This window comes from Protopterus annectens, chromosome 6.part1, assembly GCF_019279795.1.
Source record: "Protopterus annectens isolate FY-2018-M chromosome 6.part1, PAN1.0, whole genome shotgun sequence".
Taxonomy (NCBI): Eukaryota; Metazoa; Chordata; order Ceratodontiformes; family Protopteridae; genus Protopterus; species Protopterus annectens.
Window position 1 is genome coordinate 66,700,962 of NC_056738.1, and position 27,356 is coordinate 66,728,317.

Here is a 27,356-nt window from a genome sequence, read left to right on the forward strand (position 1 = left end):
ATGAGCCGAAATGGCAGAGGCATGGATTTTGATTGATGAGAAAGATAGGCCTTTGTCAAGCATCTCAGTTAAGTATTGTAATATCTGAGGAATATGTGGTTCTGCTGCATCAGTTCCTTGTGCTTGATTCCAAGCACAAAATCTCTTCCATTTGTCAGCATAAGATTTTCTAGTACTAGGCCTTCTGGCTTCCAAAATGACATCCATCACAGCTTTACTGAGAAGTGTCATTTGTATGATTACATGATTAGCCATGCTGCCAGGTTCAGAGTCTATAGTTGATTGTGCAGGATCTGATTGTTTTGCTGGGACAGTAGTTGTGGTCTTTGAGGCAAGGTAAAAGCTGGGTACTGAGACAAGTTCCTTAGGATTGGGTACCAGTATTGGCGGGACCAGTCCGGGGCAATTAATATCATCTTTGTCTTCTCTTGCCTGACTTTTAGGAGGACCTTGGGTAGAAGAGGCAGAGGAGGGAAGGCATAAACTGACAGTTTTTTTCAACTGAAGGATAGGGCATCCACTTTCCACGTTCGTCTGTGATAAGTCCTTGTGCAGAATCTTTTCAATTGATAATTTTGAGGAGAGGCAAATAGATCTATGTCTGGGCTCCCCCATTTCTCTGTTATCATGCTGAATACTTGTGGATTTAGTTTCCACTCATGAGGATCCATAAGATTTCTGCTTAAATTGTCTGCCAGAGTGTTCTGTTTTCCTGGCAGGAACTGAGCTTGAAGATTTTTCTGGTAGATAAAAGCTGTGTCCCACAGTGCCATGGCTAATCTGCAAAAGGGGTATGAGTGTGTGCCCCCTTGCTTGTTTATATACCACATGACTGTGGTGTTGTCCGTCCTTATCAGTAGATGTCCTGGATTAAGTAAGTCCTTGAAGGCTGTTAGGGCATTTTGAACAGCTAGCATCTCTTTCTGGTTGATATGTAGATGCATTTGATTTGGTGCCCATATGCCCGGAATGCATCTTCCTACCATGTGGGCCCCCCAGGCATAATCTGATGCGTCTGTTGTTAAGGGTTGGCTGGCAGGGGGTAGAGTGAAGAGCCGTCCCATGTTTTGGTGACAAGCCTTTGCCCACCATAGAAACTCCTGTTGCAGGCAGGGGATGAGAGGAATCATTGTTTCCAGACTGTGTGAATGTTGACTCCATAAACTTTTTAGGTACCATTGAAGTTTCCTCATATGCAGTCTTGCATATGGAATTAGTAGGATGCAGGATGCCATGAAGCCCAGAGCCTGCAGAATTTGTCTTGCAGAAGACTGGGTTTTTGTTGCCATCAATTTGAAGTAAGTGGTCAGTTGCCTTTGTCTGGCATGAGGTACACCATTTGGGCAGTTGTATGCAAGCTTGCACCCAGGAATGTTATCTTTTGAGAGGGTACCAGTTGTGATTTCTTTTCATTTATTGTGTGCAGTAGGCATGCTAGAAGCCTTTTCACAAATGCCAGGTGTCGTAGAAGAGTGCCTTTGTTCTCTGCTTGAATGAGGCAGTCGTCCAAGTAAGGATGCATTTGAATACTTCTTTGTATGCAAAATGTGATTACTGGTGCCAGGCACTTTGTAAAGACCCTGGGAGCAGTAGATAAGCCAAAGGGCAGTGCAGAGAATTGGTAATGCATTAAGCCAGCCTTGAATCTGAGGTATCTTCTGCATGACTGTCTTACTGGAACATGCAGGTATGCCTCTTTTAAGTCTAAAGACACCAGCCAAGCATTCTTGCCCAGCATGGGCAGAAGCTGTTGCAAAATGAGCATTTTGAATTTTGGAATGTCCAGGTATGTGTTCAAAATCGATAAATCCAGTATTGGCCGCCAGGCCTTGTCCTTTCTGGGTACCAAGAATAGTCTTGAGTAAAACCTTGTCCTTTTTCCTGTTCTGGTACTGTCTGAATGGCCCCCATATCCATGAGGGACGTAACCTGCTTCTGTGCCTCTGCCCATTGTTTTTTTGGCAGGTCTGGCCAACCATTTGTCATTGGCAGAGTGTGGAAATGGAATCTGTATCCCTGTGATACGATGTTCAGTACCCACTTGTCCTGGGTTATTAATTGCCAATTTTTAGCAAAAAGTGCTAATTTTCCCACTATGGGTGCTGCCAATAGATAAGTGCTTGGTGTAGGCAGAGGCAAGTCATTGGGATTGCTTTCTGTAGGTTTGCGCTTTATCTCCTCCAGATTTGGAGGTGGATGCGCCCCATTGCTTTGACCTGTATGAGTCTTGAGCCTGGTACCTGGAACTCTTAGGGCATCTGGATTTGCCCATTTGAGCTCTGTCTGACACAGGAAAGGACCAATTTTTTGTAGGCCAGAGTCTACTGAATCTAGGTGGCTGCACTTGTAAGAAATCTTTTACAGTTTGCATAGACTTAGCTTTGTCTTACATTTTCTTTAAAACCTCTTCTGCCTTAATACCAAACAGAGAATCATGCTGTAAAGGTGCATCTAGCAATTTAGCTTTAACATGATCAGGCAAATTTTGTTCCTTTAACCAGGCATGCCTTCCAATCACAGATCCAGTAACTGTGGCCCTGCCGGAGGCCTCTAAAGAATCAAAACCACATTGCAAAGTATGCTTTCCATCTTGTTCAGCTGCATGCAATAATTCCTGCAATTCCTTATTTACTGCACATTCTGAAATCAACATCATTTTCTGTTTCAGCAATCCCATAACATGTTGTTGGTACTTAAGTATATGAAATTGACAGTTTAAGGCCCTAACTGCCAAGGTTGCAGATGTATAAACCTTTTTCCCCATCTGTCCAGCGCCCTTGAATCTCTGTCGGAGGGGGTAGGGTTTTTTTGCTGTTGAGGCCTGTGAAATAGTTTCAGGATCAGTAGCAGGGTTTCTAAATAAAAATGTATGAGAGTCAGGGACCCTGTAATACCTGTCAGGCTTACTGGGAGCCGGAGGTAAAGAGTCAGGGGTCAGGCTTGACTCTGAAAAAACATCTTCCACAATGTCTAACACAGGGGGGAATGGCTAAAGGCTTGTGCTGAGGGAGAAGGAGGAAATCCTTGAGCCTCTTTTTTGATTCTGAGAAGTCTTGACTCTCCCAGTGAAACTGCTCCCTCAAAGTATGCAAGGTTTCTCCAAATGAATAATCCTCAGGAGGAGATGCAGATGGAATAGACTCCTCAGCATCAGAATCCTCATAGGGAGGTAAAGAAAATTCCTGATCAGAAGAGGAATCAGAAGAAACAGAAACCTGATCTGAAGATTCATAATCAGTGTCTTGCCTAGGCCTCTTATCTGGAGAGGGATGGGTACCCCTGATCAAGGTAATAAGGTCTTCAGCCATTTTGATCATCTGTTTTTTAGGCATAGAGGCCTGTGCATGTGGCTCTGGCATCGTTGTTTTAGTTTTTGAAGGTGTCTTTGCCTTTGGTTTTGCAGCTTTCGTCGGTTTGATATAAAAATGTTGAGGTCTAAATACACCCTCAGAAGCCAGTGCCTGCTCAGCGGCTCCGGACCCATCCGAGGGAGATACATCCATCAGTCCAATACCTTGAGTATCTTGTGGCATGCCGGACGCCACATGGGTGTCGGTAGAGGCCTGTGGCTCGAAGGTAGCAGGTATCAGGGGCTGCGAAAGCGCCTGACTGAATACCGGCGAACCAGCGACTGGCTTAGGAGAAGCTTCGTCGTCGGTTTCGGATCTCGACTGCCTTTCTCTCTCCTTTTCTTTGCATTTTTTATGGATTGCTATCCGACGACATTTCTGGGTAGTTAAATCTGTTTCCAAAATACTTCGATGCAAAAATATACCAACGCTTAATAGTGCGTTGGTTAAATCTAGCACAAAACCGACAGCCAGGCACGTTGTGATCAGGGCCTAGGCAAGGAATACAGTATAAATGGAAATCCTTATGAGGTATTTGCTTCCCATAAGTAATACAATTAACTTTTTCTGACATTGGTAAAAAGCAAGAAAAAAGTTTCCCCAACGGGGTACTTAGCTTTATTGAAGACTTCGGTTCTTAAACTCAAACGAGAATATTTCAGTAGTCGGCCAACCAGCACTTGTGAAATGCTTCTGCTTCGGGCACCGCGCGGCAAGAAAGACTAAAGAAAATGGCATCGGCTGCAAGTTTTATACCCCTGACGACCTGACGTCATGGAAGAGAAGACAGCAACTGACGCAGGGCCCAAGACTTTGGAATTCAGGCCGACTGAGGGCAACCTGCCAGCAGATTACCCAAATGTAATGACTGCAACAGTGAAACACAGAGAACATCAGTGAATTGCCACTTGAGACACAGAAGCAACCAAGTTACACAAGGCAGTTTTCTCCTCAAAAGAGGAAACAGATGGCATAATATTCCTCATATAGTTAAAAGAGGCAAGCATAAACTTGAACATATCAGCTTGACAGTTGAGAATTATAAAACAAGTGTTGCAGAAGGATACATGTTTCCCAAATTTAACAAAAGCTTTCCCATCCTTTTCAGAATGGAAAGTGTTTGGTATTAACCAAGTGTTAGCTGTAGCTGGGTTTACTACACAATAGCTGCTAGGTTGCATTTGGGATGAGTGCATAAAAATGTTTAACAATGAGGAACTTTATACAATCTATTTGCTTTCTTGGGGGCAGCAGTCTGGCTAGCAGGCAGATTACAAGCTGTGACAAAAGCATCCTCCATTGCTTTAAAAATAGGTGAAACTGGTGTAGGTTCTGGAAATTTCAGTTGTAATAAATCATAATATTTATTCACAGAGTGTTGAATATCATAATGTTCCCATTGAAACAGCTGATTGATTATGGAAACAGTTTCAGTGAAAGAGAATCCTTCAAAGGGATTGAGCAGAATCTGAATCAGAAATCTGAGTAAACAAAATAGAATCTGTGCATTCATAATCATTTTGTGGTTCATAAACTTGAACATCTTCAAAAAAAAAAATAATACAAATAAAGAATCTTTTTTGTTTTTTAACTGATACAACTAACCTGGAAAGGTCAAGAGCCTGGCCAACGTGATTGAGACAGCAGAAATAAGTTTTTTTCTTTTTTGACAGGAATTTCTGAAAAAGCAGACCCACTTTTCACAGAAAAAACACCCCACAGGGATAGGCCTAGCATTCTGGCTAGACAGTGTGGAATTCCCTGCACCTTCTCACAAGACCAACAAGAGTGGTTCTCCCTTGCCTGCCAAAAGGGGATTCCAGCATCTGCAGAGGATCCATGGTGACTGCAAGGACTACACCACAGGATCCATCTGTGGCTGAGACACTTCAGCAGTCTGCTTTGGTGGTTGGAAGAAGGAAGAACCAAGGAACCAGTAGGTTATTTTATGTTAAGAGAAAAAAAAAAGATGCCTAATTCACTAGAAAACCCAGCATCAGTAGACAGTAAAACAGATAAGTAGTAAAAAGTAACAGTTTCCCCTGTAAAAACATGGTAAAAAGCACTTTAAACACTTGTATAGCCCTGAAAAACAAAATAGCACAACTTAACCATGAAAATGTAACTTGTTCACCGATGTCCCTAGGAATAATGCATTAGAAGCAGTAAAAAGGTATTTAATGTTTATGATACACAAAACAATACAGGATTAAGCCCCTTCATTCCCAATATACCAAGCAACTTAATCAGTATCGATATTCATGTAATTTCCTGTCCTTAAACACTTCATTACCAACTTCATTACCAGTTAGCACATATAATTAATCAACTTCCTTAAAGTACAAGTATAAAATAACCATTCTCTATAAACGTAACACTAAAATAGTAAGTGTTAAGTTTATAGATCGTGTTTATTTTATAGTTGTACTTTAAGGAAGTCAATTAATTATGTGTGTTTAGTTCACTCTGAAGGCAACTTCTGCCAAGTAATGGAGGATGTTAAAGATGAACTTCTACAGTGTAAATCAAAAGGTATTTTACACATAAAGCCCTCTAGACATTCAATGGCTCCCTCTGGGAATCTGAATTCTGTAATGCAGAAGCTGATTTTACCACCAGTTTAACCAGAGAAATCAAGCGACTTGAAATGTTCAGAGGTTTGATGTGGAGAGTATGCAGGGTTTGATTCTCTTTGTGCTAATATGGTCTAGTAGTAAGTCACTGGACTCCAAAGAACAGATTTGTAGGTAAATACTAGGTAATCAATTTAATGACTAGTACACATGTGGCCAATAACCAGACAGTGTGTCTGTGAGGCAAACACTTTAACCATTATACCAACCCCTCAATGTGAGTTCAAGGCCTTTGAGCCCACACTACTCTTTAGTCTGGCAGTTAGTGCAGAGGATGAAAGACATGTGCTGTTAACATGCTACTTCCCTGTGGTACAGGGTTTTGATTCCCTTAGCTTTCATTTATCTACTGTATGACCTTGAGTAAGTCACTTAACCAAATAGTACTTCAGGGCAATTCAGAATTTGGGCTAGGTTTCTTAATGGTCTCCTGAACTGCATGCGTAGTAGTTACCTACAAACTTAAGAACCTTTGCTTGATCCTGAAACCAAATGTAGCCTTTTGGATAAGGCTGATAATAACCCTGCAATATTTTCTACTATTTTTAAACACAGAAGCCACTGACACCTAATAGATGTCTGAACCTATGATGTCTTAGGGGCATGCATTTGCTTCCTCATAGTTAAAGTTACTTCTTTGGTTCCGCTTCTGGCATCTTCTCAACCAAGACCTGTACCCCTGAAGTCCTCACAAAAAACAAGGAGTAAAGAAATTTTAAATTTGTGGGAAAACACTGTTGATATCCAGAAACAAAATTACTACAAATTCAAAGCTCAACCTGTCTGACTAGGGCCCAGCAACATGGCAGACATTTTCTCACATCAATTCCAAAAGTTTCTCCAGGCATAATCTTCTTAATGTTTTTTATTTCCTGTAAGCAAAAATGGGGTGTACCATAGCCATTGCCTCTCCTTTTGAGGCCTTTACAAAATGCCAATAGTTGGAAGAGTGGGGGGCTCAAACAGGTTTCACCTCAAAGAGGGTAGGATGAAGACATTTAACTCTAGTATTTGTTGAGAAAGGCACAACTTTAAGAAACAGTTCCATGAGTACCCACTGCTTGCTGAATGGATATACAGTAGGAGTCACAGCTTTAGGTTTCTTTCATCTATGTTTTTGCAGAAGACTTCCTATGTTTCTCCTCAGACGTTTCTATCAGTAAGAACTACATCTTTCACTTCATGACACAGACGGTAGTGGCCTAAATGTGAGCCAGGAGATGAAAATGTAAACCAGTGATCTGGACACTGGAGAAGCTGGGGTGGATGGGAGTCTGTAGCCATTTAGGGTGATGGAAGCAGTGCAAACTGCTTATAGCTAGTAGAGACTGGAGTGTGTAACATGCAACAAGTGCTCTGATGATATGTACCAGGCCTTGAAAGATCCTACATATGCATGGTAGACCTCACAGCATAAGTACAAGAGTGATCTACTACAAGTGAAAGAAAACACATGCCCTGAATTGTTGTCTGCATGCATGTCAGAGGGTGGCTTAGCAACCTACTGCAAAAATCCCTGACTTGCTGTGGATGACAGCCCCTCCTAAACACTCAGCCATTACCTCCAATACAGGCAATACAGCTTGGGTGGGCAAAAGAAGGCAAGAAGGTGTCAACAGAGTAACCAGGAGAAGTGAAGACATCCAGGCAAGGAAGGGGATAAAAAAGGTAATAAAAGAAAAAGTTTAATAATTGCATCTAATCCAAAAGTGGAAGGGGTAAGTAGAAGAAGCATCCTGTAACTTTGGTGCAAAAATGCTAATAGATTCTTAGCTCAAATCTTCATATTTACTGCAGTGCACTGAACATAGACTTGAATATCATGTTCTTCCACCAAAAAAAAAAAAAAGGGAACGCTGAAGTTGAGTGATGATTTTAACTGTTAGAACAGCATTTTCGGGCAACTTTTTCATGGACCATTACTTATTCTGAAAAATTTACCAAGACTGTTGAGAAACAAGGTCTGGAGTGACACAAGCCCATTACAAAACTCAATACAGATATCAGTGAGTCCAGGTAACAGAATAAAAACTCAGGGAAACATGCAAGTTGCTCTCTTTTGTAGCCTGGTTGCCATCTAACGGCCATAGCTAAGCCTGCAAGCTGCAGCAGCTGTCTCCAACCTTTTTTGCACCAAGGACCAGTTTCATGTTAGACAATTTTCCATGGACCAGCCATCACACACACATAAGAAAGTGGATAATATTTATTCATTTATTTGGCATTTGTTTACCAGGGAGGCCCGACTGGACTAGAAGTCCATTTTAAGGCAAGACACAAGGAAAAAAAGCTCCAAAGCACAATAAAAAGGCAATTGGCAATAATTACCCCCCAAAAAATGCACATTCTGCTTAACAGCATAACACTGATCTACTCTGGTCGAGAGGTACGTAAACCAATGGCAACCTTATTGACTTTCAAAGTTTATAAGGGCAATTTTTAAAACCTGTCCCTTTTATTTGGCTCTGTCTAGCATACCTCTCAACTGTACAGACTTTCGCAGAATGTCCAGATTTATGCCTCATTTTTGGTCTGTTTCTTATAACATTGTTGTTTTCTGGCGGATCACTGTGGTTTGAAGTCAGAAAATAATGACAAGACAGTTGAGTTTCACTTCATACCCTTCAGAAAATGCATGCTAATACAACCTGTATTTCTATCTACTGTCCAAGTTTGAAAGAGCAATACTTACAAGTGTCCCTATTTTGGGGTCTTTGTCCCCCCGTTATTTTTGACTTTGTCCAGATTTCTTGCTTTAAGAGGTTGAAAGGTATGTGTCCAGATTTACTGTGCAAAAGGTTGAGTGGTATGGTCAAGAGGTAAATAAACCTAATGGCAACCTTTTGACTTTCTATGATTATAAAAGCAATATTTAAAATATGTCCCTATTATTTGTGGCTCTGTCCAGATTTATTCATAGGTTCATAGGTTGATACTAGGCTATCGGCCCTAAGGCCTATACAAGCCTAGCCATACCATAACAAGAGAATCAGACTGGAAGGCAGGAAATGTGGATACTCCAGTGGGGTAAAAAAATGTAAAATCCAATATTCTAAGTCTGTTTATCGGTGAAAACATACTTTATTTAATCAAAACACAAATAAAATTAGAGCTTTCATTTCTACCATAAGAAACTTCTTCAGACAGTTTAAAAGAAAGCAGTTCATGTTTAAATACCTTCAATTAGTGATGACACACAAAAAGCACCCCCCCCCATGACTTCAGCCAGTGAGAACAAATCTCTGCATGCATACATATGAATATTTATAAATATTAATAAATATCGATGAATATTTAAAAAATCTTTAAAAAACATAAAATTAACATTTCAGCACATCTCAAAATCTGAATATATAGCATATATGCTAAATATAAATACAAAAACAAGTGTTTACTTGTTATTGTATTTATATTCAAAACAACTCAATTTCATTTAATTTTACAAGTTTCCTAAGTATTAAAATAAATCAGATCATCATAATTTGCATTTGTATTTACTGTCTTTTTAACTGTGTGAAGAAGTTTCTTATGGTAGAAATGAAAGTGCTAATGTTATACGTGTTTTGATTAAAGTGAGTTTTTCACAGATAAACGGACTTGGGATACTGGATTTTACATTTTTTGTACCCCACTGGAGTATTCACATTTCCTGCCCTCTGGTCTGGTTTTCTTCAGTTTATGGTTTTCTGGCTTACTGGTGGCTTGTTATTGTACAACAGGTTGAGTGGTATGGTCGAGAGGTATGTAAACCTCACTGCTGCTGACACAGATCACTCTCACTCTTCTCTATCACACACACACACACACACACACACACACACACACACACACACACACACACACACTCACACACAGTCTCTTCTGCTTTCATGCACACACACACAATTTCTGCTTTCATGCACACACACACAGTCTCTGCTTTCATGCACGCATTCATTCACACATGTAGACAGAAGCACACACACACGGACTCTTCATGCATGGATTCACTCACATGTAGACAGAAACATATACACACACACTTTTTTTTCCAATTTCCTTGACTTTTATTTTACACCCAGTAAACAACAAAAGTGCTGCTTAACGAGTGTAAAATAACAGCTCGATCTAACTCACTGCTCACTCTCTCTCATACACACACAGTCTCCTCTTCTTTCACACACACATATTCTACTTTCATGCACGCATTCACTCACACAAGCAGACAGACACAAACACACTCATACACATACATACTCACACTGACTTTTTCATTTCACTTCGTGCCTAGCGGCCCGGTACCAAATGATTCACGGCCCGGTGGTTGGGGAGCACTGAGCTACAGGGTAACTGACTGCTGAAGAATTTGTCTGAGGGCTGATATCTGCCAATGGCTGACTATTCCAAATCACACATATACAGTGGATATAATAGTGTACATACCCCTATTAAAATGCCAGGTTTTTGTGATATAAAAAAATTAGACCACAATAAATCATTTCAAAACTTTTCCCACCTTTAATGTGACCTATAACCTGTACAACTCAATTGCAAAACATACAAATCTATTAGTGGAAAAAATATAAAAAAATAAAAACTGTACAATAAGCTGGTTGCATAAGTGTACACACCTTTAAACTAATACTTTGTTGAAGTACCTTTTGATTTAATTACAGCATTCGGTCTTCTTGAGTAGGAGTCTATCTGCATGGCCCATCTTGACTTGGAAATATTTGCCCACTCTTCCTTGCAAAAGGGCTCCAAATCTTTCAGATTGCAAGGGCATCTCTTGTGCAGAACCCTACTCGGGTCACCCAACAGATTTTCTATTGGATTTAGGTCTGGGGTCTGGCTGGGCCATTCCAAAACTTTAATTTTCTTCTGGTGAAGCCATTCTTTTGTTGATTTGGATGTATGCTTAGGGTCATTGTTGTGTTGAAAGGTGAAATTCCTCTTAATCTTCAGCTTTCTAGCAGATGCCTGAAGGTTTAGGGCCAAAAGTGACTTGTATTTGGAACTGTTCATAATTCCCACCATGTTGACTAAAGCCCCAGTTCTGCTGAAGAAAAACAATCCCAAAGCATGATATTGCCACGGCCATGCTTCACCATGGGGATGGTGTTCTTTTGGTGATGTGAAGTGTTGTTTTTGCGCCAAATGTGCCTTTTGGAATTGGGGCCACAAAGCTCAACTTTGGTCTCATCAGACAATAACACATTTTCCCACATATAAAAACTTTTCTTTATTACCACAATAAAAATGCTTCAAACACTAGTTTAGCGCTTTCATCTGCCAAGCGCAGACTTCCTCAGAACTGTTCTGAGGAAGTCTGCGCTTGGCAGATGAAAGCGCTAAACTAGTGTTTGAAGCATTTTTATTGTGGTAATAAAGAAAAGTTTTTATACGTTGGCGTTATTTGTGGATACTGTGGTGCACGAAGGATAGATACAAGGTTTTGCTGTTCCTGTTTCAGTTTCAGCTGTTCCAGCTACGTTTTTCTGACCAGGCTCCTTGTCAGCAGCCGTTTATTGAAGTTCTGGTTGCTTTGCTTCTATTGCCTTTACATTTTCCCACATGCTTTTGGGAGACTTGATGTATTGTTTTGCAAATTTTAGCTGGGCCTGGATGTTTTTCTGTGTAAGAAAAGGCTTCCGTCTTGCAACCCTACCCCACAGCCCAGACATATGGAGAACATGGGAGATTGTTGTCACATGTAGTACACAACAAGTACTTGCCAGAAATTTCTGCAGCTCCTTCAGTGTTGCAGTAGGTCTCTTGACAGCCTCCCTGACCAGTTTTCGTCTTGTCTTTTCATCACTTTTGGAGGGACGTCCAGTTCTTTGCAAAGACATTGTTGTCCCATATTTTCTTCACTTTTTGATGACTGTCTTCACTGTGTTCCATGGTATATCCAATGCTGTTGAAATTTTTTTGTATCCTTCTCCTGACTGATACATTTCAACAATTAGATCCCTTTGATGCTCTGTAAGCTCTCTGTGAACCATGGCTTTTGCTGTAGCAGGCAAAGTACAGCTGTGTACTCTTACCATAAATGTAGATGTTCGAGTGTGTTCACTGTTGCAGTCATCACTGTTGGGTTCTTCCTGCTGGCAGGCAGCCCTCAATCGGCCAGAGTCACAAAGTCTGGGTCCGATGTTGGCTGAGGTCGCTTCTTCCCTGACGTCAGAGCGCCAGGGGTATAAAGGCCTCAGCCGACGCCATTTTCCTCAGTTTTTCTTGCCCCAGATGTCAGGTTCCCCAAAAACAAAAGGCCAATAGTTTAGTCAGAAGAATAAGCATAAATCAAACTAGAACATAACCAAAAATCACCAGCAAAAATACCTCAGAGGAAGAGTAGTGCTCACCAGCAAAAATACCTCAGAGGAAGAGTAGTGCTAAGGAAACATAAACAGTACTCATAAAAAATAGCAAAAGAGGGGATAGGAGGGAGGGTAACCCAAACTGCAACAGTGAACACACTTGAACATCTACATTTATGGTAAGAGTACACAACTGTACTATGTTCATCGTGGTTCACTGTTGCAGTCATCACTGTTGGGTTGAATCCCAAAGCTAAGAAAGGGTGGCTGGAGATGGTATAGAAGGGGCAGCAACAAGGCCCTGCAAGACTGCAGAGGCAAAGCCTGCCCTAGATTTAGAGTAAAGAGGGAGGTTGTAGTGCTTTGAAAAGATATGCACAGAACTCCAAGTAACAGCTTCTAAGATTTCCTTGGTAGGAACTCCACTGAGGAAGCTGCAGAAGTAGCAGCAGCTCTAGTAGAATGTGTCCTAATGTTAATAGGAACTGGTTTGCCATGATGTTGAGAGTAACAGAACCTGATGCAGTGGGCAATCCACTTAGAAATAGTTTGTTTAGTGATTGCTTTTCCCTGAGATGTAGCAGCATAGGCTACAAAGAATTAATCAGTTTTCCTGAAAATCTTGGTCCTGTCCAGGTAAAAGCGAAGCTGCCTGTGTATGTCCAAAGAATGTAAAAGTTCATCTCCTTCATTTTGAGGATTAGGATAGAAAGTAGGTAAATGAATAGTCTGATTCAAGGCTACTTTAGAAACCACCTTAGGCATAAAAGTGGGATTTGTCCTCAGAGAAACCCTGTCCTGATGAAAAATAATGAAGGGTTCCACAGCTATGAGAGCTTGCAATTCAGAAACTTTTCTGGCAGAGGTTATTGCTAAAAGAAGAGCAGTCTTCCACGATAAAAACTTAAAATCTGTGGAAGGCGCAGGTTCAAAAGGAGGCAGAGTTAGCTTTTCCAAAACATAGTTGAGATCCCAAGCGAGAACTGGAGCTCTTCTAGGGGGCCTAATATTCTTTGCCTCCCTGAGATATTAAGTAACGGATGAGAAAAAATTGGAGGATCCATATTGTAATGTGCAGAAATAGTGGAGGCATGTATTTTGATAGATGAAAAAGATAAGCCCTTATGCAACATCTCTGTTAGGTATTGTAAAATCAGAGGAATGTTTGGGACTGTAGTATCAACACCCTGGGCCTGATTCCAGATGCAAAATCTTTTCCATTTCCCTGCATAAGATTTCCTGGTGCTGGGCCTTCTAGCTTCAAAAATTACATCCATTACCTGTTTGGTAAGGGTAGAATTGCTTATAGCCCCTGGATCCACCAGGCTGCTAGATTCAGAGTTTTGACATGGCTGTGCAGGATCCAGCCTTCTTGTTGAGACAGTAGATGCAGAATTTGTGGTAGAATCCAGGGCAGACCCTGAACCAAGTTCATCAGGGTTGAGTACCAGAATTGTCGAGGCCAGTTGGGAGCCAGTAGAATCATTTTTGGTTTGTCCTGTTTGATCTTCAAAAGTACCCTTGGTAGAAGAGGCAATGGAGGAAAAGCATACACTGAGAGGTTTTTCCAACTGAAAGAGAGGGCATCCACTTTCCATGCCTGTTCGTGGTAGGTCCTTGTGCAGAATGTTTGCAGCTGGTGGTTTTGGGGGGATTCAAAGAGATCTATGTCCGGGCACCCCATGCCTCTGTTATCATCCTGAATATCTGAACATCCAACATCCATTCGTGTGGGTCTGAGAGGTTTCTGCTTAGACTGTCTGCCAGAGAACTGTCTTTTCCTGGCAGAAATTGAGCTTGTAAATCTATCTTGTAGGCCAGAGCTGTGTTCCACAGAGTCATGGCCAGTCTGCACAGGGGGTAAGAGTGGGAGCCTCCCTGCTTGTTTATGTACCACATCACTGTCGTGTTGTCTGTCTTTATCAGTAATTGCCCCAGTAGAATAAGATCCTTGAAAGCTGACAGAGCATTCTGTACAGCTAGCATTTCCTTCAAATTTATGTGCAGGTGCATTTGGTCCTCTGCCCAGGCACCCTGAAGACATTTCCCTTGCATGTGGGCTCCCCATGCATAGTCCGAAGCATCCGTCGTTATCACTTGATTGGCTGGAGTGGGACAGAAAGGCTTTCCCTTGTTCTGGAGACAGGCTTCGGCCCACCAAAGAAATTCCCGCTGGAGGCAAGGCAAAATTGTGATCACTGTTTCCAAACTGTGGCAATGCTGAGACCATACACTCTTGAGGTATCACTGTATTTTTCTCATATGCAGTCTTGCATATGGTATTAGAAGAATGCAGGATGCCATGTAACCCAAGGCCTGCAGAATTTTTCTTGCTGTTAGCTGACTCTTTGAAGCCAGTGTTTTGAAAGAGGAAGCCAGTTGCAATTTTTTGTCTGGTGTCAAGTAAGCCATCTGGGTTCTGTCCGAGGTCGGGAAGGACCAAGGCTTAGCTGGCCAGTTCCTGCTAAATCTAGGTGGTTGTACCTGTAGAAAACCTTTAACCGTCTGCACAGATTTTGCCTTATCTTCCATTTTCTTTAATACCTCCTCTACTTTGGCCCCAAACAAAAATGTTGTGCTGTAGAGGGGCATCCAACAGTTTGGCCTTGACCTGATCTGGCAAACTTTGCTCCCTTAACCAAGCATGCCTTCTAATAACTGTGCCAGTTGCTGCAGCCCTACAAGAAGCCTCCAAAGAATCAAAACCACAGTGTAGGGTATGTTTACCCACCTGCTCAATAGCGTGCAATAAATCCTGTAACTCCTTATTTTCTGCACAACCCAAAACGGCTGACATCTTTTGTTTCAACACAGACAAAAGGTATTTCTGATATTTCAACATATGGAATTGACAATTCAAAGCTCTAATAGACAACGTAGCAGAAGTATAAACTTTTTTGCCCCATCTTTCCAAGGTTCTGGACTCTCTGTCCGAGGGAATAGGGTTCTTAGCAGAGGCCACTTTAACACCTTTAGGGCCCTGAGAAATAGTTTCTGGATCAGCTGAAGGATTTTTAAAAAGGAATTTGTGAGAATCTGGAACCCTATAATACCTATCAGGTTTGACAGGAGCAGGAGGGAAAGAATCAGGAGGGAGGGTAGATTCTGTAAAAACACCATCCACAATGTCCAAGACAGGGGGTATAGCCAGGGGCCTATGCTGGGGGAGAAGAAGAAAATCTCTAAGCCTTCTCTTGGATTCAGAGTATTCCTGCCCTTCCCAGTGGAAATGCTCTCTCATGTCATGCAAGGTTTCCCCAAAGGAATAATCTTCCAGAGAAGCTGAAGAAAGGGATTCTTCAGCATCAGAATCCTCATAAGAAGGGAAGGAATAATCCTGCTGAGAGGAAGAAGCAAAAGAAATTGAAACTTGGTCTGATGAATCATAATCTGGCTCTTGTCTAGGCCTTTTGTCAGGAGGGGGATGGGAACCCCTGATCATAGTTAACCGGTCTTCGGCCATTTTAAGCATCTGTCCCTGAGGTCTAGGGCCCTGAACTGAAGAGGCCTGTGCTTATTTCTTTGTCTTTGCTGGAGCCTTAGTCTTTGTCTTTGCCTTTAAAACTGAAGCCATCTTTACATGAAGCTGTGTAGAGCTGAAAACCCCCTCAGAAGCCGGTGCCTGCACAGTGGCTCCAGACCCATCTGAGGGGGCATTAACCAAAGGCCCGGTCCCTTGAAATTCTGAAGGTCTCATTGGCTCCTCATGGGAGTCGGTATAGGCAAGCGGTTCAAAAGTGGCAGACGACAGGAGCTGCAAAAGCACCTCACTGATGACCGACCAACCGGCAACTGGCTCTGGTAGAGAAATGTCGTACATTTTGGACCTCGGAGGCCTGTCTTTATCTTTGCGCCATTTATATGCTCTGGCCGGATAAGAATCTGACGACATGTTGTAGTTAAATCTTCTCCCAAAATAATGGAAGGCAAAATCGTACCTGCGCTTAATAGTGTGTTGGTTAAATCTAGCACAAAACCTACAACTAGCTACGTCGTGGTCAGGGCCTAGACAAGGGATATAGTATGAATGAAAATCCTTATGAGGTATTTGCTTCCCACAAGAAATACAATTATTAACTTTTTCTGACATCGGATTGGACCAAGAAAAAAGTTTCCCCAATGGGGTACTTATTTCCTCAGATAAATCACCAAAAAGTGAAAAGGAGTTGACCGATCGTCACTTGCGAACTGTTTTGCTTCGGGCACCGCGCGGCAAGAAAGACTGAGGAAAATGGCATCGGCTGAGGCCTTTATACCCCTGGCACTCTGACGTCAGAGAAGAAGTGACCTGAGCCGACGTCGGACCCAGACTTTGGGACTCTGGCCGATCGAGGGCTGCCTGCCAGCAGGAAGAACCCAACGGTGATGACTGCAACAGTGAACCACGATGAACATCTGAGCAATTGTCAGGAAAAATCCTACTAGGACAGCTGAACTTTATTTGGGGTTAATCAGAGTGTCTTTAATTGATGGCAGGTGTGTACCCAAGAAGACTGAATGTTGTAATTAAATCTAAAACTGCTTCAAATAAAGTATTAGTTTAAGGGTGTGCACACTAACGCAACCAGCTTATTGTTAGTTTTTATTTTTTATATTTTTCCCTCTAATAGATTTGTTTGTTTTTCAATTGAATTGTACAGGTTATAGGTCACATTAAAGGTGGGAAAAGTTTTGAAATGATTTATTGTGGTCTCATTTTTTATATCACAAAAACCTGGTATTTTAACAGGGGTGTGTAATCTTTATATCCAATGTAAGTGCTACTGCAAAGATCCTTACAAAGTGTATTTAACCGTGACGGCTGCTGCACCTTCCCATGATACTGTTCTATTTACGTTGGGACAATTCATTATTTCAAAGCTACTGCTATGACATTAAATCAATAAATAAATAAAATAAACAAATGAACACATTTAACACAATGGAAAGTGAACACTTTGTGGGAAGCCAGCTCAGAATTTAAGGCAATTCTTCTCTAAATTATTTATATGAAAAGTATTTTAGGAATAGAACAGCAACTTAGATAGCCCTATCAAAAAAAATAAATAAAAAATAAGGGGAAGAGCAAGTTACCAATAAGAAACCGCTGATATACACAGAGTAGAACTAAACATTTATTTTATTCAGTAAAACATACAGTGGGAGTTGGAGAGCTGGAAGGGTTTCAAACAATAATTTAAGTTCATAGTTGAGAGGAGCTTCAGTCTGTACTTCTGTTGACGATCACAGGATTAGTAATAATAACAGCAAGCAAACAGAAGACCACTGACTCACTTACCAGAAATCATACTTCATCCTTTAAGGAAATAGAAAAGTAATAAAAGTATAAGTGACCAGGACGCAATGCAGACGGATGCCAAGTGTGTTGGTATATCAAGATGAAAAAGCAGGAAAGTACAGTTGTGTACACTTACCATAAATGTAGATGTTCGAGTGTATTCACTGTTGGCAGTCATCACACTTGGGTTTTCTGCCTGCAGGTAGCCCTCAGTCGGCCCGAATACCAGAGTCTTGGGATTTCTGCATCGGATGCTGTCACCTCATCCATGATGTCAGGTTGTCAGGGGTATAAAACATGCAGCAGACGCCATTACATCAGTTTTCCTTGCCCCAGATGTCAGGAGCCCCTAAAATAGGAAGCAATCAAATGGTGTGGAACACCTCCAGTAAAAAGTAAATACCATTTCCATAAGATATGGCCGAAAAAGTGGATAGGTAGAAAGTATAGAAAGACAGGGGGGGGGGGGCTGGAGGGAGGGTAACCAGGACTGCAACAGTGAATACACTCGAACATCTACATTTATGGTAAGTGTACGCAGCTGTACTATGTTCTTTGTGTTTCACTGTTGCAGTCATCACACTTAGGTTGATTCCCAAAGCTGAGGAAGGGTGGGGGCAGTCAAGAATTAGAAAGGCTGGCTAGCAGGCCTTGTAAGACTGCTGTGGCAAATCCAGCTCTGGATTTGGAAAAGATATTTAAATGGTAATGCTTGGTGAAGGTGTGTACAGAACTCCAGGTTGCAGCTTCCAGGATGTCCCTGGTAGGGACTCCTCCAAGAAAAGCTGTAGAGGTTGAGGTAGCCCTAGTGGAATAAGGCCTGATCCCCTGTGGGGTAGGTTTTCCATGGTGTTTGTAACAGAAATGGATGCAGTGTGCTATCCATTTAGAAATGGCTTGTTTCGAAATGGCCTTGCCCTCTGCCCCTGTAACAATATGACTAGCAGCTGGTCAGATTTTCTGAAAGGTTTAGTTCTGTCAAGGTAGAACCTGAGCTGTCTGTGCACATCCAAGGAGTGCAGAATCCTTTCCCCTTTACTCTGAGGATTAGGAAAAAAGGTTGGCAAATGGATGGATTGATTTAAAGCCACACTGGATACCACCTTGGGCATAAAAGATGGGTTAGTCCTGAGGGAAACCCTGTCCGTATGGAAGATAATGAAGGGTTCCACAGCCATAAGGGCCTGTAGCTCAAGACACTCTTCTTGCTGAAGGGATGGCTAGCAGTAAGGCTGTTTTCCAAGAGAGGAATTTTAACTCTGCTGAAGCAGCAGGCTCAAAAGGGGGAAGCATGAGATTCTCTAGTACAAAGGTAAGGTCCCAGGCAGGAGTGGGAGCTCTCCTTGGGGGTCTTAAATTGTTAGCTCCTCTCAAGAACTGTTTGAAAAGAGGGTGAGAGAAGAGGGGGTGGTTCAGTATTGTAATAAGTTGAGATAGCAGAGGCATGAATCTTAACTGATGAGAAGAAGAGGCCTTTGTGAAGCAGCTCTGCTAGGTAATCTAGGATTTGAGGCAAGGAGGGCACGGCTGTGTCCTTCCCTTGAGACTGGCTCCATGAACAGTATCTATTCCACTTTTCTGAATAGGATTTCCTAGTATTGGGCCTCCTGGCCTCAAGGATAACATCCAGCACCTGTTTGCTGAGGGTTGCTGGTGATGTATTCAGGGAATAAGCCAGGCTGCCAGGTTCAGGGTTTGCAGCTGAGGATGCAAAATCTGTCCCTCCTGCAGGGACAGCAGAAAAGGGGTCTGCTGTAGGTGCCAGGGTGGCACTGCTGTCAGACTGCATAGGAGTGGGTACCAGTGCTGGCGTGGCCAGTCTGGTGCAATAAAGATTGTCCTTGGCCTGTCCTGTTTGATCTTGAGGAATACCTTTGGAAGGAGGGGCAGAGGAAGAAAGGCATAGATTGAGAGGTTTTCCCATGTGAAAGATAGGGCATCCACTTTCCAAGCTTAGCTGTGGGGAATTCTGGTGCAAAATTTGTTCAGTTGATGGTTTTGGGGGATGCAAAGAGGTCCACCTCTGGTGTCCCCATCTGTGTATTAGAAATCTGAATGAGTTTGGTTCCAGTTTCCACTCGTGTGGGTCCATTAGATTTCTGCTTAAGTCGTCTGCCAGTGAATTTTGTTTGCCTGGCAGGAACTGAGCTTGCAGGTGCACTCGGTTGCTTAAGGCTGTGTTCCACAGAGTCATGGCTAACCTGGAGAGTGGGTAGAAGTGAGTTCCCCCCTGCTTGTTTACATACCACATAACTGTGGTGTTGTCTGTCTTTATCAGGAGTTGTCCTGGCAGGATAAGGTATTTGAAGTCTGTCAGTACATTCTGTACAGCTAACATTTCTTTTTGACTGATATGCAGGTGAATTTGTCCTAGGCTCCATTTGCCTTGAATGAATATGCCTGCCATGTGAGCCCCCCATGCATAGTCTGATGCGTCTGTTGTCAGAGTTTGGATGGCAAGGGGTTGTGAGAAAAGGGAGTCCCTTGTTGTAGTTGCAAGCCTCTGCCCACCAAAGGAACTCTGTCCTTAGGCAAGGAATGATAGGAATCACTACTTCAAGGTCCTGGGAATGTTGACACCAGAGACTTTTTAAGTACCAATGGAGTTTCCTCATATGCAGTCTTGCATATGGAATTAGCAGAATACATGAGGCCATGAACCCTAGGGCTTGCAGTATTTTTATTGCGGATAGCTGGGTTTGGGTGGCCAGTAATTTGAAATAAGTTGTCAAATAAACCTGCTTTTCTGGAGTGAGGAATGCCATCTGGGAAGTTGTGTTCAAGCCTGCTCCCAGGAATACAATCTTTTGGCTGGGTACCAGAAGTGATTTCTTTTCGCTGATGGTATACCCCAAAGAGGTTAGAAGCCTCTTTACAAACGTCAGGTGCTGAAGTAGCAATTCCTGACTGACCGTCTGAATCAGGCAATTGTCCAAGTATGGGTAAATCTGAATATTTCTCTGTCTGCAGTAAGCAATGGCTGAAGCCAGGCACTTTGTGAATACCCTGGGCGCAGTAGATAAGCCAAAGGGAAGTGCAGAGAACTGATAGTGCATTGAGCCTGCCCAGAAACGCAGAAATTTCCTGCAAGATTCCCTTATGGGGATGTGCAGATAAGCTTCTTTTAAGTCAAGAGTGACTAGCCAGGAGTCCTTGGCTAGCATAAGAAGGAGCTGCTGGAGTGTAAGCATTTTTAATTTTGGTACCACCATGAAGGTGTTTAGGGTTGACACATCCAGAATAGGGCGCCAAGAGTTCTCTTTTCTGGGCACCAAGAACAGCCTGGAGTAAAAACCCTGTCCCCTTTGCTCTGTTGGCACAGGTTGAATAGCCCTGACACCGAGAAGAGAAAGTACTTGCTTTTGGGCCTCTGTCCACTGGTTTGGAGGAAGGTCTAGCAATCCACTTGGGGTTGGCAGACAGTGGAAATAGAATCTGTATCTCTGGGATACAATGTTTAAGCCCCATCGGTCCTGGATAATATACTCCCAGTTTTTTGCATGCAGGGTGAGTTTTCCTCCTAGGGGTGCAAGTACTTGGGCATGGCTGGGAAGGGTTAAGGACAAGTCATTGTGAACTTTTTCCATAGGGACTGGGTTACCACTCCCAGTTTTTGAGGAGGGAGCACTCCATTGTTTAGATCTGTGCATACCCTGAGACTGTAGTCTTTGTGGTCTGTTTCCCCTGGGTTTGGGCTGAGAAGGACTGGAAGGGACTGGAAAGGACCAATGGTGGCAGTACCTGTAAGAAATCTTTAACAGTTTGCATGGATTTAGCTTTTTCTTCCATCTTTTTTAAGAACTTCTGCTTTAGAGCCAAACAAACATTCTTGGTTTAATGGAGCATCAAGTAATTTTGCCTTGACATGGTCTGGCAAGATTTGTTCCTTCAGCCAAGCATGCCTTCTCAGAACAGAGCCAGTGACAGATGCCCTGCAAGATGTTTCTAAGGCATCAAAACCACACTGCAAAGTATGTTTACCAACTTGGTTTGCAGAATGCATTAAGTCTTGTAAGTCCTTATTTTCTGCACAATCTGGAATCAACAACATTTTTTGTTTAATTAGATCAATAATATGCTAGAGCCCTGATGGCAAGAGTTGCAGAGGTATATACCTTCTTACCCCATCTGTATTGAGCCCTAGAATCTCTGTTCGAAGTGGTAGGGATTTTGGCTGTAGAAGCCTTAATACCTTTAGGTCCTTGGGAAATGGTCTCTGGATCCGCAGTGGGATTTTAAAGAGAAATTTGTGACAGTCAGGTACTCTGTAGTATCTGTCAGGCTTTCTAAGAGCAGGTGGTAAAGTATCAGGGGTAAGGCTGGATTCCATGAAGACATCATCTACAATATCCAGGACAGGGGGAATAGCTAGAGGCCTATGCATAGGCAAGTCTAAAAATTCCCTGTCTCTCTTTTGGACTGTGTGTAGTCCTGGCATTCCCAGCGGAAATGCTCTCTAAGGGTATGCAAGGTTTCACCGAAATAAAGGTCCTCTGGGGGGAGGCTGAGGGAATTGACTCCTCTGCATCTGAGTCCTCATAGGTACATAAGGGTATGTCCTGGTAATCACAGGGGTGAGAGTCATCAGACTCATGGTCTGAAGAATCAGAAGGAAAATAAATTATTTGCCTTTTAGAGGGGGAAGGCTGGCTTCCCCTAATTAAAGTAATAAGGTTCAGCCATTCTAAGCATTTCTTTCTGTATCATGGGAGCTTGAGAATGTGCTTTGGTCGTCGGTTTCCTAGGTGTAGTGTGAACTCTGGGCCTGAGAAATTCTGTAGATTTAGTCATTAACGAAGTAGTCAGTTTAATACGAACATCAGAAGGTCTGAATACACCCTCAGAAGCCAGTGCCTGCACAGTGGCTCCGGACCCCTCCAAGGTACAGACATCCGCAGGTTCCATAGTCGAAGAAGAATCTTGCGGCATACTGGACTCCAAATGGGTCTCAGTAGAGGCCTGCGAATCTGTAGAAGCGGGTAACAGGGGCTGCAAAAGCACCTCACTGAGTACCGGCGGACTGGCGACTAGCTTAACGGAAGCATCGTCAGCAGTTTTGGACCTATGCGGTCTGTCTCTGTCTTTATCTTTGCGTTTTTTCAGAAGGTGAGTCGTTGGATGGCTTACCACCCCATTTTAGAATAGGGGAACGAGAGTGAAAGAATTTAGAAACAAAAATAGTCAGACGATAAATAGTTCGGGCGTTGAACAAGGCACAAAACCGACAGCGAGGGACATCATGGTCTGGGCCTAAACAGGTGACGCAGTAAGAATGAAAATCTCTGTGAGGTATTTGCTTTCCACAGGCAAGACAACTGATTAACTTTTTCTGACCGTTTATTTAGAGCAGGAAAAAAAGATACCCAACGGGTTACTTAGCTTTAGAAGACTTCAGATTTGAATCTCGAAAAATGAAAATTTCAGGTAGCTGCCAACCGGCACTTGCGAACTTTTTCTGCTTCGGGCTCCGGCATGGCAAAAAAAAAAAATGGTGTCAGCTGCATGTTTTATACCCCTGACGACCTGACATCATGGATAAGCCGACAGCATCCGATGCAGAAATCCCAAGACTCTGGTATTCGGGCCAACTGAGGGCTACCTGCAAGCAGATAACCCAAGTGTGATGACTGCAACAGTGAAACACGAAAACCATCCAGATTTGCTCGAGATGAAGCAGTACCAGTGGCCATGACCCCTCAGTGTACCTCCCTCAAGCTCAGTGGTAAAGTCTTTGCTGTACTACTTCTTAATGTATTGTTATCTAAACGATCATTATACTGTTAATGTTTATTAAACTGATTCTTGCAATTAACTTGTTTAGCATACATATTTTTGAACCATCAATATAAAATAAAATCTAAAAAGAAAATCATCATTCGATTAAAAAAACAAAAACAAAAGAAAACTGTATTTGTTGATTAGCACATGACATACATACTCTCAAGCTGAGCATCCAGTTTCGCCAGAAAGTCGACATTAAAAACTTCCTTTATCAGCTCTTCAGGAACATACTCTGCAACAGCCAGGCTATAACCTAGCAGCACCAGCAAATGTGGGTCAAACGAACCTTTAAAAAGAAGCAATCGCATTTGATTCTTTAAGTGACTTGCTGCTTTAAAACTGCTTATAATTCAAATGAAAAAGTTTAAGGTGAATGTTTGCTGTTACATAACATCCATATAAATCAAATGAAATGAGTGGCTGCCTGATGCACAGAATTCAGTTCCAAACACAATATGATAAGAATGCACTGCGTCTCATTTACATGAGACATGAAACTCAGCATTCAGATGTAACACATAAATGAATATGCAATAAAACAAAACAAAACAATGACAGTGAGATACAACCATAATTTATGCCAAACATTCAGTGCAGAAAAAGAAACCCTTCTGATGACTTAAACCACACTTACTCAATCTTTCATAGCTGTCTGCCAGTATTTTATTTTTCTGAGTACTTTTGGGTACTGTTTGAACATACCTGACCAGCAATCATACCTCATATGTAACCTGAATTTTCATTTCAAGAAGCGAGCAGCTTGCATGATTCTGAGTCTATATTAGGGGTGTTGTAGAGTTTACCCTAGTTGCATGCTCTGTGCTCAAAAAAAAAAAAGTTTTCATACCTTCAAGGATACTGCATTCTGAATTTTATGCATCTATCCAACTTAAGTGTAAGCACGCCACTGATGCATTAATAACAAACTATCATAGCCCAATTATTTCAATCTACCGTATAAAAAAGAGAAATAGAAAAAAAGTGCTGTATTTGATACCTTTCACTCGACTAACAAAATATATGCTAGCCCAGCTTCCTTTACCTGATGAGGGAGGCATATACTCTGGAGGCTAATCTCATATATACTTTTTAGTCCACTTAAAGGTATCACTTACAACATCTTTTTGTCCTTTCTCTCCAACTGTAATGCAATAATGGTGGTTTAATATAGTGCTCACTTGTAACATTACAGCAAAGTTCTGCCTGTACAGTTTCCTGTTCAGTCCCTACAAGCAGTACTGCTACCCACTTCTGAAGGTCTTATCTTCAGACAGACACAAATCACAGAGAAAAGGTACAAGCAATGCTATTCACATGATCATGGGACAAGTTCTAAAGCCATACATTCCTCGAGCTATGTTTTTATTCAAATGTAAAGGGAAGACAGAGAAATTGACGTGATTATTATACTAAGGGTTTAAATGGATGACGTAGTGCTGCTCTGCCTTACATAAATGCCATCACCAAAACTCTGCTGCAGATAAAATTAAGGAGATCAAAACGGCAAAAGCCAGATGATATAATGATATAACCCTTTAACTCCTTTCAGCCTGCTGTCAAGGCCATTTACGATACGGGTAAGAAAGGGGGATGGCAAACTACAGCATGAGCAGCTTTATTAAGCAGTTACAAGACCAGCACTGTATGGACACACACACACACACACACACACACACACACACACACACACACACACACACACACACACACACAGAAGGCACACACACGCACACACCCACACCTAGGGCCAATTAGAGTGTCCAATCCACCTACAGCATGTCTTTGGGGTGTGGGAGGAAACCGGAGTACCCGGAGGAAACCCACGCGACCACAGCGAGGACATGCAGACTCAGCATAGAAGGCACCCCAGCCGAGGATCGAACCAGAGATCCTCTTGCTGTGAGGCAAAAACGCTAACCACTGCACCACCGTGGCCGCCCATCTACATTTATTCAGACTAACGCTTTTGTTTTCACAATACTGTTGATATCAAAGATTGCCCCTTGGGTGCAGCTATTTTTAAATACAGTTCATTACCCTACAGCACTTTTAAAACAATGTCTTAATTTAATCAAGGTACATCTACTGAAAGCTAGTACAATGATGAAACATAAGAGTTCACAAAACAAATCTCTCTCTTCAGAGTTTTCAGGATCCTGTTTTCATACTTTACACATCTGAAAGCAATGACTCCAAATGCTAAGTATTTGCAAAGGTGTTAAAAGAGAGGTAAATCATGCATAACACAAACTTGCAAAAATTTCTCTAGGATTTTACATTCTTTATCCACTCAGGTTCTTCAGTTTTCCTTGCAGTGGCTGCTCTTTACCTTAAGGTTTTCTTCTGTTACCCAAAGTAAAATAATTTATTGCTTAGCTTGGAGGTGGGGAGCACTTCTGCAGTCATCAAGAAGTACCTTAAGATACTAACATGCAAGCATCTAAATCCACTGTAGAAAAATACTCACACCCATGTTGACCACAGCAAGACTCTATGTAGCTGAACATCACCTCCAATCCAACCCTTTCTGTCACCTGAAATACACTGCCCTAACACAGAGAATGAATCAAACTATGGAGCAGGCGTCTACCTCCACTAGAAGCACATTCAAGAGAATCACCACAACTTCACAGTAATGCTGCCTCCTTAAAGAACTGCTTATTCAAAAGAAGACGAATAAGCCAAGTGATGTTTGTCCAAATAATAAACATCAAAACTGCAGTCTGCCAAATTATCACCATAAAGAGGGATGGATGGTGGTACTTTTTATTTTATTTTTTTGTTCATGGCTGTATATGTACTCCTTAAGTGCCACAGCTTCAGGGTTCTATATATACTTTAGAATGATGTAAGATTCTGGGACTGGTCCCCACATTTTAGTATAATTTTGATCTAAAATGTTTCCTAAAACTAATTAGGCACATCAAGGTTTTGTCATTTAAACGTCTGAAACTCAGTAATGGAACTCCCTTCACCAGTCACTTACGTACACTAAGTCTACACTATGTACATTATGTACACTAATTAGGCACATCAAGGTTTTGTCATTTAAACATCTGAAACTCAGTAATGGAACTCCCTTTACCAGTCACTTACGTACATTACTAAGTGTACACTACGCACATTACGTACACTAATTAGGCACATCAAGGTTTTGACATTTAAACGTCTGAAACTCAGTAACAGAACTCCCTTCACCAGTCACTTACATACACTCCCTGTCCCTTTCCCTCATTCTCATACACACTTTGATACATTTGGTAGACAAATATATCCAATCCCCTCCCATTGAGGAAGTCCTGATGGATCAGCGCCCAGAAAATTAGGGTGAATGGGAGCGGGAGACCAACTGTTTGGTGGAAAGGTAGCCAGTGAAGCATTCCCCCCTCAAAAAGGGGATGATAGAACAGAAATGGAAAGTTTCAGTAAGAAAGTCAGAGACTCTTTGCAGTGCTTGTATGCAGATCAAGCTCCCCAACAAGACATCATAAATGAGGAACTGTCAAAGGAATGTACAAATCAGAAAGACCATTTTCTGTAGAACAGAAACAGGACAAACAAATATAGAGTCTCAGACACTCATTTGTGCTACATATCAAAGCACGAATTTGAAGTTGCAGGGTATATGTGTGAGTGTGTATGTATGTATGTATATATATATATATATATATATATATATATATATATATATATATCTACTTCGGAAGCTCTAAATTTCAAAACTTCGAACTTCAAATGGCCGAGACTATAAGATCAAAATTTTGAAATTTCAAAAACCTAATAAAACAAAAAGATTTAGGTTTTTGCAAGGGGCATGTCCCCCTGTGCCCCCACACCCCCTGCTAATTAAATATACCAACTCTGAGATCGCATTACAGTGAGGAAAAGGTAAATATCATGTACTGTGCTGTACAGAGATCTCTATTCAAAACATTCAAAGTTTCAAAAATTCAATCTTACGGTCTCGGTCTTTTGAAGTTTTGAAAATTTGAACTTCTGAAGGGGACCCATATGT

General features: G+C 41.9%; 1 protein-coding gene across 1 annotated transcript in view; it reads right to left on the minus strand.

Annotated features, from left to right (window-relative positions):
- The window catches only part of FASTKD1 (FAST kinase domains 1), an 881,671-nt gene that overhangs the window by 251,198 nt on the left and 603,117 nt on the right, over positions 1 to 27,356 (minus strand). The window contains exon 9 of the mRNA XM_044075492.1: positions 23,499 to 23,627. Coding sequence (XP_043931427.1) covers positions 23,499 to 23,627 — 129 coding nt within the window. The remainder of the gene's footprint in view (positions 1 to 23,498; positions 23,628 to 27,356) is intronic.